Here is an 18,496-nt window from a genome sequence, read left to right as displayed (position 1 = left end):
TCTTTAATTTTTTAACAAGTACCCGGTTTGGACAAAATTCTCCACCTGCTTCTGTCCATCCCTGTATGCTTGAAAGTCCTTCCTCTGCTGCAGAATTTCCTGCTCCACCCACCTGATGTTAGGTCAGTTTGAAGATAGTCTAACTGCCTTTTTGCAGGGCTTCACAAGTGGCAAATTTCACACATGCTGGGGCTATTTACCACAGAGTGCATCTCAGAGCATTGCAAGTGTGAAAGATGGGGAAGGGAGTGCAGAACAAAGGCAACCAGAAGGAATTCTTAAAAGTGGTGGGGAGAAAGGGGGTTCAGAGGCTGGGGGAATGTGGCTAGCACTCAGCAGAGTGAGGGTTGTCTGGGGTCACAGAAAGGGATGATTGTTTAATGATCTTATATCAGAATATACCCATTGAGCTCGGTTTTATTTGTCTATCTCATCGCCATCCTTGGAGTCTCAGCAGCGAGGGCAAGGACTGAACGGACACGGACAGAGAAGCCCCATCTCTGGGGGAGAGACAGAGATCTTCCCTTCAGGTCAGGGTTGAGATGCATTTTGGGGCTTGCACTGCTGAAGTCTGCGCTGTACCTATTCTGTGCGTAGAAAGAGGATTTCTGCCCCAGGGCTGTTAGCCCATCACCTCTCACCTGGCCTATAGTCACCAAAAATATTTTTGTAAAGGTATCCGTGTGATCGCTGAGAACAGGAGAGGCTGCAAACATCCTACGCTAGATTCTCAGCAAAGTCTTGGTTGCAATGCCATGGAAAAGCTCCTTCAGCATCAGGGACACAACCATGGCACTTGAAGAAGTGGCTTGGACAGGAGAAGCGAGTTGGTACGGGGAGAGGCGGCACGGGGAGTGATTTCACGCACGATGTATCAACAGGCTGAACGCAGGAAGGGTAACTCTCCCTGGTCAATGAGTTGGTGCCAGGAGAACATCGCCTCTTCCAGCTCCCATTTGGTACATCGGATTGCAGACAGATCTTTTCACACTTGCGCAGGGCTCTAGAGTTCAGGCAGGGCCATGTTTATTATTGCTCTTTATCTACTATTGTGTTAAAAAGTGTTTTCTTTCAGTGAGGGGAGGGCTGCATGGAATCGTCTGCTTTCCATTCACAGCAATACTCACTAAGCAACGGTTCAGGCACAGCCACTGACTCTTATCTACAATACAGGCAGGGTTGTATTCCCCCCCCCTTACATTAAAAATAGATTCTATGCTCCCCCTTTCCCAGTCCTCTCCCCCGGATAAATTCTTTGAAATGCCTCCACCTCCCCCCCTGGTTATTGCTCTAGAGGTTGGAGAGCTGGGGATTAAATGCCTTCCGTCAGCATTACACTTTATTTGTCTAGCAGCTGGGGGCGGGGAGGGGCTGGGAGTTCTGTGAAATGCCAAATTCTGTGAGCACAGACCTTGTCCTGGTGCCATTGAACTGCAAAATCAGGAGCAAGCCATTTGCAAGTCACTATCACTTTGCAATGTTCATTGCAATCCAAGTCCCATAATAAGGGGCTGGGGGGGAGGATGTAACTAACAGAATTGTCTTCCCCTCAGTGGAGAGTTGGATGATACCACGAGGAACTAACTGTTCCTGCTTTGTTCAAACCTGCTTTTGCTTGTGCTTGAATACGGACTGGAGGGACCAACGTGACCAACTGTGAGGTAAGTCAGTGGATCATGTTAGTCCATAGGACTAGGTCATAAAATTCCTATTCAGGCCGTCTGGGTGTGTGCACATGTGTAAACAAAGGGCTGGTCTGACAAGACTGTTTACTGAATTGGTAAAGAACTGATTATTCCATGAATTAAAGGGGGCACATGCTCTCTTCCCCAGCACAGAATGTGAATTCCAGTCAAGGAGATACCCTTGCAAAGAAATGTTAGGCTCTGAACCCCCCTCAATTTAACCTGCCCATTTTCTTCAGCCTTTACTCCTGCCAGAAAACTGGCTCGAATGAACGCAGATACAAAAATCAGCTTCTACAGCCTGTTTAGAATAACGACCATGAGCCTCCCTGTGTGTTCTGCCCACCAAGGGCCCTCTGACAGATTGCCAAGGCCACGAGAGACATCTATATGCCTACTTTCCGGGTTCTCTTGACAATTATACAGCACCATGCACGTACATGGTGCTTAACAGACACCTAAATTAGACAGATCTATGCACATGTCCATTTTTTTGTTGGCTCAAGATAGACTGCAATAAACCACTCAAACCAAAACAGGAGTGTCTACGGGGTTGACTACATCGGTTTATAAACACACCATTAGTGAAGCTGGGGCAAGTTTGTGAGTAGGCAAGGTCTCTTCTTCCCATATGTCTCTTATATGAATATGATATCACTGCATTTCTATAGCCACCTTCCATCCATGGAGCTCTGAACTTTTTACAGACACTAATGAGCTGCATCTCCTAGCACCCCATGGGAAGTAGGTATTACCGTACAAACAAGAGGATAATCTTGCCTCATGATTGGCTGAAAACTCTCTCAAGACGAGTTGTTAAGTTTCTATTATCTACCTCCTGAGAGATGAATACTAAGGTGTGAAGAAGGAATGCTCGCCCATCAGATCACATATGCAAATGATACATCCTGATCAACTTTGCTGAGTATAACTCACCTTCCAGTAAGGGAATAATAGATTTTGCTGTACATCTGACTTTCTTTCCCCTCTATAATCTTATTTTAAAATGGGACCAAAAACCCTGTTGTCAGTTTATTCAGTTATGTGGAATTGCAGACTAGCTGTTTTGAATGACCACAATGAATGTAAATTACAATTCATCTATTGATTTTTTGTTTTGGTGAATATCAAGATTTATTGTCCTTCAAGAAAACTATCAACTTGAGCTTCACTTTGATCAATATATCTTGAAGTCAATGTTACAGATGGGGAAACTGAGTCATAGAAAGACTAAGTAACAAAGCTTACAGAGTTAGTAGCAGAGGCAGAAACAGAACCCAGGTGTCCAGACTTCCAATCCCTTACTTAAACTAGTAGACCCTCTCCTCTTGTGCGGGCTTCAAAGTGTATGCATGCACACTTTCTACAGACTTTTGGGTGACCATATTGTGTCCATGTATCTTTCACATGCAGTGTCCATGTACCTTTCACACGCTACATCTACACACCTTCTGCAGGCTGTCTGGGGCCGATAAGGTCTTTGACAGACCTCATTTGCCCTGTACAAACTTTCTAGGGCCAATGAGCACTTTACAGACCTTCATGGGCCTTCTGAGACTGATGAATCTCTTGATATGTCTTTCAAAGCCATCTGATTCACAGCACAATTCTATGCAACTATCCTAGGCCCTGCAGGATCCCCATGAGAAGAGCATCATGCTTTCAAGAAGGACGTCCAGTAGCAAAGTAATTGATTGATTAGATCAATGTTAATGCACCAGTGAAATACACCACATCACCTTTTAAAAAAAGGTGATAGCGACACTGTTTGGAGGCCTATCATCTGGTGTATGCATCTGAACTGGCTAACTTAGGATACGAGCTTCTTGGGAAAGACACCGTGTGCTTGTGGATGCTCTATGCTCTCAATAAATAATACTAATAACAAAGGGCAAATCCTGAAGTCCTTACTCCATCTTTACTGAGGCAAAACTCTCAATTAAATCATTAGAGCTTTAGTCCAATAATAAAGACTTCCTTCCTTCATGTGGTGCTCATTCTATGCCACTAATAAGTCTTATTCTCCTCTGTCCATGTCTCTGGCGACCCGGACCACCAGTTATTTTGGTTTATGTTGCTCTCCCTCGTTGTACCATCTGCTGGATGATGCCCATCCCTTCCTGCAGCTGTCACAGTGGAAGTGAGGCAAGCTTTTGACCATCAGCAAGGAAAAGGGTGTGGACCTGTGTAAATAGCAACACAACAGATAAGCCCTATTACCCTCCCGGGATATGTAAGGTGAGTTATGTGCATTGTTCACATGAGGTGTGTAAATGGGAGCTAAACCATTCTAATGGAAACATGACTATGCATAGTTATGATGAGCAGCATAGGCGGTGAGAGGAGAAGCGGCACGCGAATAATTTGAAAACAGACATTTACTCAGTACATGGTGCTTAGTTTTCTGCTCTCAGAATAGCCACAAAATGTGTGGCTTCTTCAAATGTGATTATTATTTTAACGTATCTGATGGTTTCAAAACCTAGTTCCATGGATTGGTCATAGTTCTCTGTAAGCACTCGATTCTTGAGCACCAACATTTGAGATGTGTTGTTTAGGGGGATGATGTCAAGGGAAGTCACATGGTATTGTTTCTAGTCCTGATTGGATGAGTATGCAAGCACCTCTAGTGTTAGTACTTGTGCATGCAGATCTAAAATTCACTTTTCTCAAATATTTGTGCATGTGACTTTGAAATTCACGTCACATGAAACTGCATGTCAGTGACACCTGAATGCAAAAATGTTCATGGAAAGTGAACATAGAAACCACCTGAACCTAGCTGAAAAATCCAAGAATATATGCACAGAAAATTGTTAGGTAATCCTAGATCATGGCAATGAGTGTGCTATGGTGGTAACCTAGGCCCTGATCCTTCAGAGATTTTTGGACATGCTTAACACGATGCACAGGGGATATTTCTACACTGCAACTGGGAGGTGTGATTACAGTTTGTGTAGACATAGATCAATGCTAGCTAGATCAAAGCTAGCTCGGTTAATATCTACACATACTGCCATCACACCTCCTGATTGCAATGTAGACAATGTGTGAGTAATCCCACTGATGCCAAAGGGACCACCCACTGCATGAAGTGCAACATGTGCGTAAGTCTGCCCTAGGTTGATTTATGCAGTGTTGTAGCCGTGTCAGTCCCAGGATATTAGAGAGATGAGGTGGGTGAGGCAATAGTTCTTATTGGACCAACTTCTGTTGGTGAGAGAAGCTTTCGAGCTACACAGAGCTCTTCCTCAGGTCTGGGAAAGTTACGCAGTGTTTCTCAGCTAAATACAAGATCGAACAGATAGTTTAGCAACCTCATCTCTCTAGATAGATTTGTAATATTTGCCCAGCTCAAACAGGATATATGGTGTGCAACTCCTGCAAGTAATGTTTCAGGCCCCGGGGTTCTACCTCATCTTTCCAGTGCATGAAATCAAAGAAGTCTAAATTGCACCATGCTGGGGAAACTGTGCAGTGCAATGCAGCCACCCCATACAGCGACTGCACTCAAGCCTTGCCCAGCTCCACAAAAACGTGTGACACCAAATCCACAGGAAGGCAAAGCCGCAAGGACTATGCGTAGGCTCCTGGGCAGTAAGTGGCTGAGGAGAGCCTCCAAAACCAGTAGCAAAATAACTCTACAGCTCCCTATTGCAGCACCTGCTGGTCCTGATTCTGACTGAAGTTATACCAGTGTGAATCCAGAGTCTTCCATTCACTTACATGTAGTGGAACAGAGCATTATCTTGTCAATGTTATTAGGTAATTTATTTTGCTTGGTGTTTGCCCTTTTAAAAAAAAGTCTCTCTCCCCTTTGTTTCATTATATATATAATCTAGTTGGTATGAGAGAGGAGCTTAATGGCATCCACAAATGCAGAATAAAAAGCAATAGGAACCATGTTTTCACATACAGCCCCTACGTTGGGACACTGGGCTGTTTGTGGGATGATGAACATGAGCACATACAGTGTACGTGGATATAAGACTATTTCATTAGTCTCTGAGCCAGTGAGATGCATCTTTTACCATGAGAAGATGGGGAGTGCTGAGACACATACAGACCCGCCCTCCCACCCCGCTGACGTGACCATGTCATCATGCCACGCCACTGCTATCCCTGGCCTTGCTGTCACCTCCCCACCATTAGCAAGTGGAAAGGTCTGCCTAGCCGTGGATCCCAGCCAGAAGGCCTTACTCCAGGACCTCCCCGCTCAGCCTACATTCCATCAGCCAGCTTGGACGCCTGCATCAGAGCCCCACAGAAAGACGTCATCGTTTCTCGTCCTTGATTCTCTTTTCCATAGACCCTGGTGTGGTTTAGGCACAAACAAGTACAAGTGCAAAGGGAGGGGCTGAAAAGGCCCGTCCCGCCTGTCCCGCCCAGAGGTGGTGTTTATAAAATAGCCAATGAAAACATGGCACAGAGGGCAGCCCATGTTGCCCTCTTCGCCCATCCTGCACAGAATGAAAGCTGCATGTTCCCTGCGTGCTGTCCATCAGAAAGGGGTCCCTGAGCTGTTATCAGGCAGTGACAGTTTCCGCCATCAGATTCCTCCTGTCCGTCAGGAAAGCTAAATAAGGAACATCGCTCAAGCGGCTGCAGGAAGAGGGGAAATGCAGGACATCCGGCCCAGCTGCCAATTTTTCCTTTCCCATGAACCACTGCTGACCTCCACCAGAACAAACCTGGACACCCAGCCTGGCAGCAGGACCAGGCATCTTCACTTAACCATTTGGAGACTTTCCACTCTGGCCAATCCAACCCAGCTGGAACCATCCCAGACCTGCTGCCACGTTCCTTGGCTTATCCCCGGGAGGGACGGCGTGTCTGTGTGCAGGGGCACGACGTCACTTGGTTTAGCACCACCATGGGAGCTGGGAACCAATGTAGTTTGATTCCAACACACCAGCTGACCTTCACTCAGTGAACTGGAATCTCACAGTGCAAACAATTTAACCCTTCAGCACCTGCAAGCTGTGGATTTGCACAGCTAGAAATCAGAACGAGGTCTTCCACACCTGTGCATGTCGTTAGCTGCTTTAACGCTTTAGGGGCAGAATTGCCGCTTCTGGTATGTATTAAAGCGGCACATGAATCTCATGATACTAGTTGAGTGTACTCCATTTTGAAGCTACCGGGACCAGACTGTGTCTTTCCAGAGGCTGGTATGAATTCTGACCAGCACTAGGCTTGCTGCTACAGGAAGGTAAACCTGTAACTGCTCTGCCAACACTCCAGTGTAAAGCCCAGGAGGTTCGGCTCTGTCTAGGATACGGTTTTTGCCTAGTCCTTCCCTGCTGCCCTTATGATAATCACCATGGATTGTTCCGGTTTTTGACCAATCAGACAACACATTTCCATCACAAAAACTGCAATTAGTTCACAATGCAGAGGTAGAGGAGAATGAACATTCATAGTATTATCGTCATACCACAGAAGGGGAAACGGAGGTAGAGCCAGAATCAGAGGTGATTTTAAGTGAGTCTATGCTGGTCTAATCCATGCCTCTTCCTGTTGCCCTAGCCTGTGTGTTACACCAACTTGGATTCATTCCAGATTCCTTTAGAGTCATGTCCACTTATCAACCTGTGACTTGCATCCCACATCGCTTCTGAATTTGGCCTGCTGAATCTAGGTCTGTACACGGGAGTCTGAGCTCGGGTAAGTCACACCCCAAGGGGGTCAGGGGAGATGAGGCTGCAAGAAAAGCGACGAATAGCAGGGAGTAGGAAGATGTATGTTAAAGGATAAATCAACTGCTATAATTTACATTAGGTTCCTCAGCATATAGACTTCTCCAGCTTAGAGTCCCTGGATGAAATAGTGGGCCCACTGAAGTCAATGGGACTTTTGCCATGGATATCAGTGGGGCCAGGATTTCACCCCCTTCTATATCACCTTATGCATCACCTCTGAATTCAGCCCTGAGTGTAAGTGACTTGCCCAGGGCTACAGAGCAAACAGGTGGCAGAGCCAGGCTCTGAACTCAGGAGTTCCTGCCTCTCAGCTCCCTTGATCTCTCAGCATTTCCATTTCCATTAAGACTTGCTTTAACAATGAGATGCTACAAATAGGAACAACACTTTACACTGAAAACATCATAACAATTCTGACCACACAGGAAACACACCCTTGGGACTAACCTAACCCTCCACTTTAACAACTTGAAATAAGCAACAAAGGTCAGGGATAGCCAGAGGCAATAAAACCCTGGGATTGATTTAACCAGTCACTAGATGCCAGTGCAGCTGCAGCAGCATTTCTTTGCTCAGAAAGGAGGTATTATGATTCCAGATAAGAGCCAAGGGAACCCTTGGGCTCCTGTCCCAAAGAGAAGACTGTACTCTGAAGCTTGCGAACACCACGTGTCCGGTTGTCTTCTGCTGAACACTACAACAGGTGCTACCGTCCCCGGGTGCTTGTCTGAAGAAATTGCTGCAGTCAAGACCTTCCGAGTGCCACTCTCACAAGGCTTCTGACTGGATCCTCCCACCCCTCTTGTGATATGGGTGGAGATTTTCTAAAGATGCCAAGGAGCTGGGCATTGGGCGTCCAGATCTCCTAGGCAGTTTTTTAAAAATCTCACCCAAAAAAGGCAGAATGAAATTAAAGGAGACGCAGAAATTGCCTCTTTGGGAGCATCAGGATATTTAAAAAAAAAACAAAAAAAACCAATCCCACATCTACTGGCTTGGGCTGTCGTGTTCTCTCCACCCGCAGACTCAGATTGTTAATCACCCTGCACCGTGGACACCCCGTGTTGGGTCACCCCCGTAAAGGAGCTCAAACTCCGCTTGTCTTATCATTGGGTCGTTACTACGGGGTTTCTCATGGCAACAGGCTCATGCTGTAGGATTACTCCACCAGCTGGCTCACTCTGTAGGGTTCCCCTATGTCACGGGGCTGTTACCGTAGGACTCCCTCAGCCAGGAGTTCTTGTTGGGTTTCCCTGTCATTGGGATTGAACAGAGAATTCCTCCGGCAATGGGTACGTGCCGCAGAGTCCCTGGCGTTGGGCTGTGACTGTAGATTTCCCCAGCAATGGGTGCTGTCCCCATTCATAGGAAAGACCCAAACTCTGAAACAATTGAAAGAGGGAAGTAAAACCCTGATTTGGAAACTTCTCCTCTGAATTGTGTCTTGGTGAGAAGCCTGGGTAGTGGACACATTACTTGTACTTCCCCACGCCACCGTGAACAAAAAGAGCAGGACGGGCCTGAGACAGCCCTGTCCTTGGCCCCTGCAGAGATGTCTGCGAGGGGCCTTTCACTCAGTAAGGGCTTTGCAAAGGAACACTTCACCCTGAGCAGGATCATTCTCCCAGATTCCTGCAAAGCATCATATGGAGAACAAATGCTGGGTGCGGCGGCATTCCTCTTCCTGATGCCCATTTCCAGCCCACATTATCTTCTCTGTAAGGTTCCTTCTCCACTGTCCTCTTAGCTCCAGTATAACAGGCAGCTTCATTAGGACATCATTTCTTGCTGTGGTTCCCATGGAAGTCAATTCTCTCTTTTCTTCTGCAAGAAATTCTCACAGGGAAGTGTAGAACCACAAGCTCTCTCCCATGTCACTTCTGTAAACCAGGGACACCTGTGTCTTCCAATGCCCAGGAGAGCAGAAGTGGAAAATGTCAAACGAACAGGGAAATATTCTAACCCGCGGAGCTGTGACCTCATGCCCTAAGCAGAGCCGAACTTGGTTAGCACGCAGATGGGAGGTCGCCAAGAGAAACCTAAGTGGTGCCGGCATAAGTAGCACTCTTCCCTTTGAGCTGGCAGTCTCCCCTGGTGGTACGGGGCACCCTGCTGCAGGAAAGTCTGCCATTAGATGAGATGTAAAAATCAAGGTCCACAAGCATTAAAGATCTTGTGGCCATTTTCGCAGGAGTTGCGGCGTTTGCTCTAATGCTCTAGCCACGTCCCGACGGGGTCATTCCAATTGCTCATCTGAAGTTCTCTGGCTTTTTAAAATGAATTATGTAGTGTTGCAGTGCATGATAAGGCGGCTGCCCCCTTCCCTTCCATCGGGGGCTGCACTGCAGTGATAGATGATGTGATCTCTGTACAATTGTCAAGGCTCAAGGCACAGCTCTACCCCTGCCTATGTCCTCGCCTGCTGCTCTCAGATTTTCCTACTCCACCTAGCCTAATCTCCGAAATATTCCCTTTGTAGCTGCCTTCCCTGCCTCCCTTATGCTTGGAACGCCTTCCTTCATCCTGAGCACACCGATGGCACTCAGCGAATACAGCAATGAATTAAAGCAGAGTTCATAAATCAAGGTCTATGGTTTGCACTTTAAGTTGCACATTCTTGGATCTTTGCATGAAGGACATTATAGAAATGGCCGGCATTATTACTAACAATAAATAAATGGGGATGGAACTGCTTTAGGCACAAGATGCTCATGATGCACCATCTCTCACCGCACTAACACCAAGGCTGGAAGCATGAGAGCTGTATTGTCAGTGCATCCAGAGAAATGACTGAATGCTCTGGGATCTGGGTCAGTGACTTTGGTCCAAGTGAATAACTCTGTTCTTGCACATGTATCCTGACCATCAGAGGGATGGTCAGATCCTTACATCCTAACGTTCAGAAGATAATCTCCTAAAATTCAATGAGCTGGCCAGACTTTCCTGTCCAGGAACTCCACTCCTCCAACTCAAGTGGACCTTCTGCACAGGAGTCAGCGTGATGTCCAAGCTCTCAGACACCCCACTCCCAGAGAGTTTATTACACTGACCAGACCTGAGTGGGTCAGCTGAACGGTGGAGTGACAGTCCTGTACAATTCCAGCCATGCAACATCCATTGACCAAGGGAAATCTGCTGCACTGACCCTCCCGCTCTCTTTCATGGCAGTTTCTCTCTCTCCGTATCGGATTTCAAAAGCCACTTCACCTCCTTATAACACTCAACCTGGCTTCTGATCCAAGAGAGAGCTGCAATGAGACAGGAGGATCTAGCAATCCTAATCCCTACCCCACCTCAGATAGATATCTACTCCATTTAGCAAATCATATCAGTCAATCAGGTACCATGGTAATGGGTGTGGGATATAAACCTGAAGAGAATAGATCTTGTATTTGTCCAAAGTGAACCGTGTCCCCTCTTCAGGGTATACCCAGTTTCTAGGAGGAGAAGCCTCTGCATTTGCCCATGATTAGGAAGAGGATTATACTTTTCTAATGGGGGCTAATATGGTGAGAAGTCTGTGGACACTTCACATTGCTCCACTTCGGGATATCCTCGGCCGTAGGCTGAACTGAAAAAGAAGCCGTATGTGCTTTGGTAGAATCCCACGTTCCATATGCAGATTTCCCTCCCTCTTAGCAATAATAATATTTAGCCCTTATATAGCACTTGTTAAGTTCAAACCGCTGTCATTAAACCCAGACATCACATTAGTCTTCATTGGTCCAGAAACTCATCTCACCAAAGCCTTCAGTCCCAGGCCAAGATGAAAGAACTTTACCAGTTGCCACCGAAAGAGCCTCAAACGGATGAAGCACCAGCAGCAATGCCACAAACAGAAGATCTGCTGCCACGCTGTTGGAATGGAACTACCCCGCTGTGGTAACAGGCCCGCGTGTTCTACGTCCCCTAGCATCAACCGGATGTGCTCTAACCCAGCAACATTAGGCCAGCTCAGTCTCTGCTGGTAGCACATCCCGGCACTGTGTGCTCCATCCCAGTGCAGGGTGCTGGGCACTGGTGCGGCACGTTCCCTTCTAGACTTCTTTACTGCCCCTCATTTCAGAGTGCAAGTCAGACCCACAAACCTGCCATTAGCTCTCCCTTTATTACGGCCAATAATGGAACGCGGTGATGATGAGTCATGAAGCTGAGATTATAAAAAAAGGTCATTTATGATCCAGAAATTGATCCTCTCTCCTTTGAAGCTTCCTGCACTATTATTTACCTTGTGGTCTCGCTTTTATGTTACACTCCACATTTGAGCTGCAGCAATGTGTGTAGTAAACACCGTCCTGGCAGCACTCCAGCACCTGCTCCATTGTGGCAGCGCCAGCCCTGAGCCTGCTCCATCCCAGCAGCCCTGTCCCAGGGCTCACTCTATCCTGGCAGCACCAGCCCAGTGCCTGCTCTGTCTGGCCTCCTAATACCTGCAGTGTCCCAGAAGTGCTGGCCTGGTACCTACTCCATCCTGGCAGCACTGACCGAGCAGGATTTGTTCCTAGATATACCCAATAGTCCAGTGGGCTTCTCTCACCAAAAAAAACCCCCCAGCCTAGCACGCCAGCCTGGCTACGCCGGCCCAGCACCAGGTACCATCTACCATCACTCCAGCACCTCCTCCGTCCTGCCTCCGCAAGCCCAGGGTGCTTTGTTCCTAGATGCAGCCATGAGACCACGGCACGTGTCCCAGCAGGCAGCACTAGGCCAGGTTGCTCCCTCCAGACCACAATAGACCTGCAGGAAGTGTCTCCCTCTAGGACAGACATTCACGCTGCCCAGAGCCATCCTCAGGCGCAAGCAACCCAAGGGGCTCTCTGTAGGTCGTGTGTCAACCTGACCTCGCACACTGGCCAAGGGACTCAGCTCTGTACCCCAACCACCCCGGCTGCTCCCACTAGCGCTGTTCGAGAGGAAAATGATTCACAGCCCACTCAGCTTAGGCCGAGCAAATTAGTTCTGAGTCTGTGGGAGGCAAGCTCTCATCCCCTGGGGAGGCCAGACTGGAAGGGGGTCTAATAATGTGCTTACAGAGCACTTTTCCTCTGCAGAGCATGGTGCAGACATTAACTAATTAATGAGTGACGTTAGGCAAAATAAATAAACGAGCCATCAAACTGTTCCTGCCGCCCAGTTCCCCGGACCCACGGCTCGAGGTGGACAGAAAACTCCCTTGCAAACGGGACGGGGGCTATCGCCGCCCTCTCCCCCTGTGCTCCTGTGCCGATCACTGACACAGGGACAGAGACACCACCGCCCCACAGCGCAGCAGCCGTGCCTGCTGGGAGTGGGGGCAGAATGGTGCAAAACGTTTTCAAAGACTGGTAACGTGCTGGGTCCAGGCCTCCCACAAGTCCGGGCCAGCACATGGACCACGGGGGTCAGTGATGGAAAAAGCCTTGTTGGGCCCACCCAGTCCATCAGCATGGGGGCCAGCGCAGACCTGTTCCTCCAGCTCCCAGTGCTCCAGGGGGTGGGCGACAGAGCCCACGCTGCTGAAGCATGGCTGGGGGGCAGCCTGGCCTGGGGTGTGTGTGGGGGGGTATTTTTCACCTAGGAGCGTCCCCTCCTGGCGGGCAGAGGGAATGACTCAGTCCCTCTTTGCCTGGGTTTGTATTAAAAACAAAAAGGGGGTGCGGGGCAGATAAAAGGGTGGACGGGGCACGTGGAGGGGCTGATGGGGGGGTGTGGGGGGCAGATAGAAGAGTGGACGGGGCGCGAGGGGGGCAGACGCCGGGGAGGTGATGGGGGCAGACGGAGTGCGGGGTGAAGGCAGGGGGAGCAGATGGGGCGCAGAGGGGGCAGGCACGGGGGGAGGTGATGGGGCGCGGGGGGGGGGGCACGGGGGGGAGGGCAGACGCCGGGGAAGTGATGGGGGGTGATGGGGCGCGGAGGGCAGGCGGGACGCGGGGGGAGGGCAGGCGGGGGGTGATAGGAGGGCAGACACTGGGGGGCAGACGAGGGGTGATGGGGCGCCGGGGGGCTAGAGGCGGGGGGGGGGGGGCAGGGCTGACGCCCGCCGAGGAGAAGAGCTGGGGCTCCCCGAGGCGCAGGGAGCGGCTCGGTGCGGAGCGTGCCCGGGGCTGGGGGGCGTCCAGGATCCAGGGTCCCCGCCCCGAGCCGTGCCCAGCCCGCAGCATCCCCCCACCCCCGGCGGCCCCCGCGTCTCCCCCGGCCCTGGCGCCTCGCCCTCACCTGCCTCCGAGACGATCCCGATCCCGATCCAGAGGCAGAGGGACAAAGTGCAAACTCTCTTCATTTCCAGCGCTCCGTGCCGGGGGGGCGGGGGGCCGTCGGGAAAAGGCCGGGGCTGGAGGCGAGCCGGGAGCCGAGTCCCCTCTCCCCGCGCCCGGGGCAGCTCCGCGCTGGCTGGGGGGGTTCAGGCGCAGAGCCCCGCGCTGAGCCGTGCAGCCGCCGCTCGCAGCGCGCAGGAGACGCTGGCCCCGGGCGGAGGGAAGGATCGGGCCCCGCTTCCTTTTCCTCCCCCGGCTCCTGCCGGCGCAGCGCAGCGCGTCCCGTCCCGTCCCGTCCCGTGCAGTGCTGCGCGCCCCGCTCCGCTCCGCTCTGCTCTGCCCTGCCCGCTCCGCTCCCAGCCAGGGCGCAGCTGGGGCGGCGTGCGCGCCGGGGGAGGGGAGGGGAGGGGAGGGATGGGCAGAAGGGAGAGGGGGTCATAGGGGGAAGGGAGGGGAGGGGTGAGGGGCAGAAGGGAGGGGCGGGGAGGGGAAGGGGATCCTGCGGGAGGGGTGATGACGGGAAGGGGGAGGAGGGACCCACTGAGTGTTTTAAATACTTTGTATCCATTCCTTCCGCCGCTGGCCGGAGTGGTTAGGAGGGGGGAGGGGCTCAGGGTGCCTGTCTCTGCTGGGGGGTATTTGGTAACCAGGGAGCACCCCGCTATTGAGAGCGAGAGCCGCCAGGCCTCCCCCCGCGCACAGAGAGGCACATGCCTCCCCCCTGGGCCCACCTGCTCTGCCCAGGTGCCTGCAGGTACCCACAGCTGCACCTCGCCGCAGACGGGAACACACAGCTGCGAACACACACACACACGTAGGTACACACGGAGGATGTACATTCACCCAGACACAACCCTACATGTACACACAGCTAGGTTCAAGCACACCCCTGTGCTCCCCCCCCCCAAACACACATGCACAACCACACAGACGGTGTAGAGTACTAAACACGTGGGAGTCATTGAATGCAGCTCTCTCTGCATCTGCAAGAAGCCCTGCCCGGGGGACCAGGAGTGCTGATTACTGGATGCTATTTCCTCCTCCAGCTGTTTGTTGATTTGTTTCCTTTCCTTTCTTTCGCTAGCCACATGAATAAACCTAGAACTACTCCTTCAAAGAATTTCCAGGCTGCAGGCAGGGTGTGCCAGGGAAACGTACAAGCCAGCTGGTTTAGTGTGGGTGCTAGAGGGAACAGGGCCACCGGGGTGAGAGCACCACAGCTCTTCGCACCAGGCAGGTGTGCTACAGGATGCAGCCATCTCATTTAGAGAGGGCAGGAACTACCCCGGCCTGCCATTAGGTATGCTTGGTCTGATGGCCCGGGAGCACTGATTCAGTGCAGTCCCACAGGTGTTGACAGCCTGCCACGCACTGGCATTGTGGGGTAGGAAGGAGCCAGTGATGTTATCCCCTAGGGGCCAGCCTGTAGAGAGGATAAGGAGCCTACTACTGCAGCTCCTTGTACAAACCTCAAAGATCTGCATGCTGGGGTGTGTGTGTGTGTGTTTGTGAGTGACTGCAGCAGTACTGCACTGTACCTTCACTTGTGTAATGGAAAGTTTTGGTTATGTGGACTGTCTAATACTTTGGGGCTACTCCCTTCCACCATTCCCGCCCCACCTACAGCCAGGCGGCTCGTAAGTTACAGGGGATACAAAAATACCTCCAGGATAGCCTCTGTGGAGGGGGAAAAAAATCCTCTTATGGCAAGCTGCAAAAATAAAAATAAATAAAATAAAAATCAAAGGAAAACAGCCAAAGAAATGCCATGAAAGTAGCTAGCAACTTTACATTTAGAGCCCTTACTAATTACATTCAAGCCTCAGCAATCTGGACACCAGTCCTCACATACATTGTATATTTCCATAGTAAAAAAAAACAAAACAAAACAAAAAAAAGTGTCCCAGTTCTGTACCTTAGAGATTTATCAATTATACAACTTTGCAGACATCACAAGAGGGGCCTGGAATGAGAACCATGCGCTCAGAGTTTCAAAATGGAATTCTACTGTGTAGTTAATTGCCTCCCCAAACCTGTGAGAGGAAAAATGCTCCATGCCCTTCTTCCAAAGCCTTCAAAGGAAATCTAAGAAGCTGCTGGTATTGTAAAAGATTTTTTCCCCCATAAGGCTCCACAGTTTTGGAGATATTAACCCCTAAAATGTCTACACATGCACACACATTGTACCTCAATGCCCATCTTTCAAAATCCCTTTACAGGTCAGAACTGGCAAAGACTCAGGCATTTTCATCTGAAATTTCCATAAAACGACTGTTCTGACCTGCTCAAAACTGCCAAGTTTTCATATCCCGATACCCACTGCTCCTGGTTCAGAATGTCCATTCATCAGTTCAAGAACTTTCCAAGTCAGAAAAAAGAGCTTTTAAATTTAATGTATCCAGCACTCATTACCCAATAACAGTCTAGCTGTCAGGACAATTTTAGATCCTAACATAAGGCCAGAAATACCATCTATAATTCTGGATCACAATCCAGACCAGCAACATCCCCAATTATACAGCAAATTTCTGCAGCAATCCCTTCTGAAACAGTTCTCCTAGATGGAGCATCATTGTATAGTTCTATTACTCTAGGGCTTAAGACCTGGACCCACTGTGGTAGGTGCAGTACATACAAGTAACCAAGTAGACAGTCCCAGCCCCAGGGGGTTTACAGTCTGTATGGAAAATGGGGATTGGAGAGACATAACTGAGAACTGTTTTCTTAAGGTTTCCGTAAATGTGATGATCTTTTTCCTGAGTCTCTGGGATGATTCTTGTACAACATTTGACGGTTGGGGAAGATTCTAAGAAAAACATGCTTTTAATTCACTGCTATGGAAATGAACGTCAGCATGGAGAGTGTCTGTGAATATCTGGTTTAACTAAGAGAAGCAAAGACAGACACCTGGGCATGGACCAAGGGACAAAGAGGCAGCTAGCTTCAGAGAGCGGCAGATAGATGAATCACATGGCTTTGACAGATAGGCACAAGAGGAAATATAGCACTGCTCTTTTGATGGCCTGCTGCAGAACTGGTAAGAGACTGATAAGAGAGCGAGGGGTGGAAATGATGAAGCGAGGTTTCCATCTCACCTATTCACTGCTCCCCTGAGGATGCCAGACTGAGGGGTAGTGAACACAGCACATGATCAACAATCACAGGTGGGGAAGGGTGTGTTTGTCACCTGAGGAACAAAACGACACTGTTTATGGAACAGCCCATAATAGGTCACACAGGGGATGTGTCACGCTATGTCCCAAAGGTGTCTGCCACCAGCCTTTACCGCACTGCCATCTAATGGTGGGAAGTGAATAAGGGTTTACACCCAAGAAACCACTGAGGTGAATTTTCCATCCCAAACACTATGTGACCGGCAGGGCCTCTCTGTTGTTGTATTCTTGGGAAACAAAAAATATCTTATTTTAAAATCTTACCCTCCCCACACCACATGAATGAATGACTAAATAAAAGAGACCAGTGGAATGAAGCAATCATGCTCATACTCAGCGAAAGCGAGTGAAGAGACTTAGTGACTCTGCATGGACCAGACCTTGGGGGAGAGGAAGGAGCCACTATCGAAACAGACTCCCCCCCAGGGCACTTACCAACAGCCTTGATGCAGCTGGGCTGGCCTGGGTTGTGGGTTTCAGTTTCTCTCAGCTGGTGCGAGGGGCCACACCGTTAGCTGTCTTGAGAAAAAAGACAGGCCTCTTCCTAAGAAATACAACAGAGGTGGCTTTGCCGATATTTGAGACACCGTCTCCAGAGAACTGCTGGGGCATTAAGCAGCAGAAGAAACAGGTGCTTCCAGTTTCCAGGACCAGTGGCTTGCGAGGCGTGCTGTTCCAGGGTTCAGTAAGCTGAATTAGCAGGTGAGGTTTAGTGACATGAAAACCACAGTTCATAACCATTTCTCAGTTGCCTGGGGGTCCCCGTGGGTAATGGGTTTTGTGCAGTGAGTTTCTGTAGCAGCAGGGCTCTCAGAATGCTAAACAGGTGTGGAACTGAGGCCCATCACTCAGGTCACTCAGCAATTAAGCATCTCTCATTTCTGGCCCTAATTAAATAGAGGTTTAAATAATGTGCAGGATAAAGAAAGGCCTGAGGCATGTTTGAAATGGAAATCTAGACAAAGAATAGCAGCCCCTTGGTTTGAGTCAAGAATCCCTTCGGGCTTTGGACTAGCTGCTGCCTCCATTTCTCCCTCTTTAGGGTGCCCAGTAATTTTGGCCCTGGGCAATGATGGGTCACACAGCACTGCTTCTTGGGATAGAGGCTCATTAACAAAGCTCACAAGGGAACAAGAACTCCCACCCAGCCTTCCTAGCTAGCTCCTGCAGGCTGCACACCCTCTACCTGGGAGCTGGAAAGGTTTTCTGTGAGCAGAGCACCTCAAGCAACTGTCCTACTCCTTTGAATACCACCCCAACTCCTGGGCCTTCCTTTCTTTTATTTACACTCCAGAGGCCTGATTGAGTCACAGGACCTGCCCGCCACGCAACATTACTCATTTTCTCCACCTGGAGAGGCATCTGAAGTGTCTCACAGGTGGGGTGGACCCATTCTCCTTAAAGGGCCTGTCACCCTGTGGCAAACCCTTTCATTGCGGAAGACTTGTTTCATGACTGTCACCTGGCATCTCCCAGCACCAGCGTTGTGGTCACAGCACTTATCCTCTACAGCAACCAGGCCTGCAGCACACAGGGTGGGGAACATTGGATGGGATGATACAAATTATTCTTTTTGCACGGTTTCTCCGGTTGGATGCAACCCTGCTTCATGCCCTTAGCTGACATCCCCTTGGCTGCAATGGGACTTTCAACCTGCTGTTGTCACGCTTTGCAACCACACCTTCGAACTGACAGTGAGCTTT

General features: G+C 49.8%; 1 protein-coding gene across 2 annotated transcripts in view; it reads right to left on the bottom strand.

The window, feature by feature from the left end:
- The window catches only part of FLT4 (fms related receptor tyrosine kinase 4), a 92,176-nt gene extending 78,178 nt beyond the window's left edge, over positions 1–13,998 (bottom strand). For both annotated transcript variants that reach the window (XM_067567536.1, XM_067567538.1), the window contains exon 1: positions 13,583–13,998. In XM_067567536.1, coding sequence (XP_067423637.1) covers positions 13,583–13,646 — 64 coding nt within the window. In that variant the 5' untranslated portion in view covers positions 13,647–13,998. The remainder of the gene's footprint in view (positions 1–13,582) is intronic.
- Positions 13,999–18,496: the final 4,498 nt, after the last annotated feature.

This window comes from Emydura macquarii, unplaced genomic scaffold (assembly GCF_026122565.2).
Source record: "Emydura macquarii macquarii isolate MOO-44397 ecotype Brisbane River unplaced genomic scaffold, CSIRO-AGI_Emac_v2 contig_2768, whole genome shotgun sequence".
NCBI lineage: Eukaryota > Metazoa > Chordata > Testudines > Chelidae > Emydura > Emydura macquarii.
This window is presented reverse-complemented; position numbering and strand designations above follow the sequence as displayed.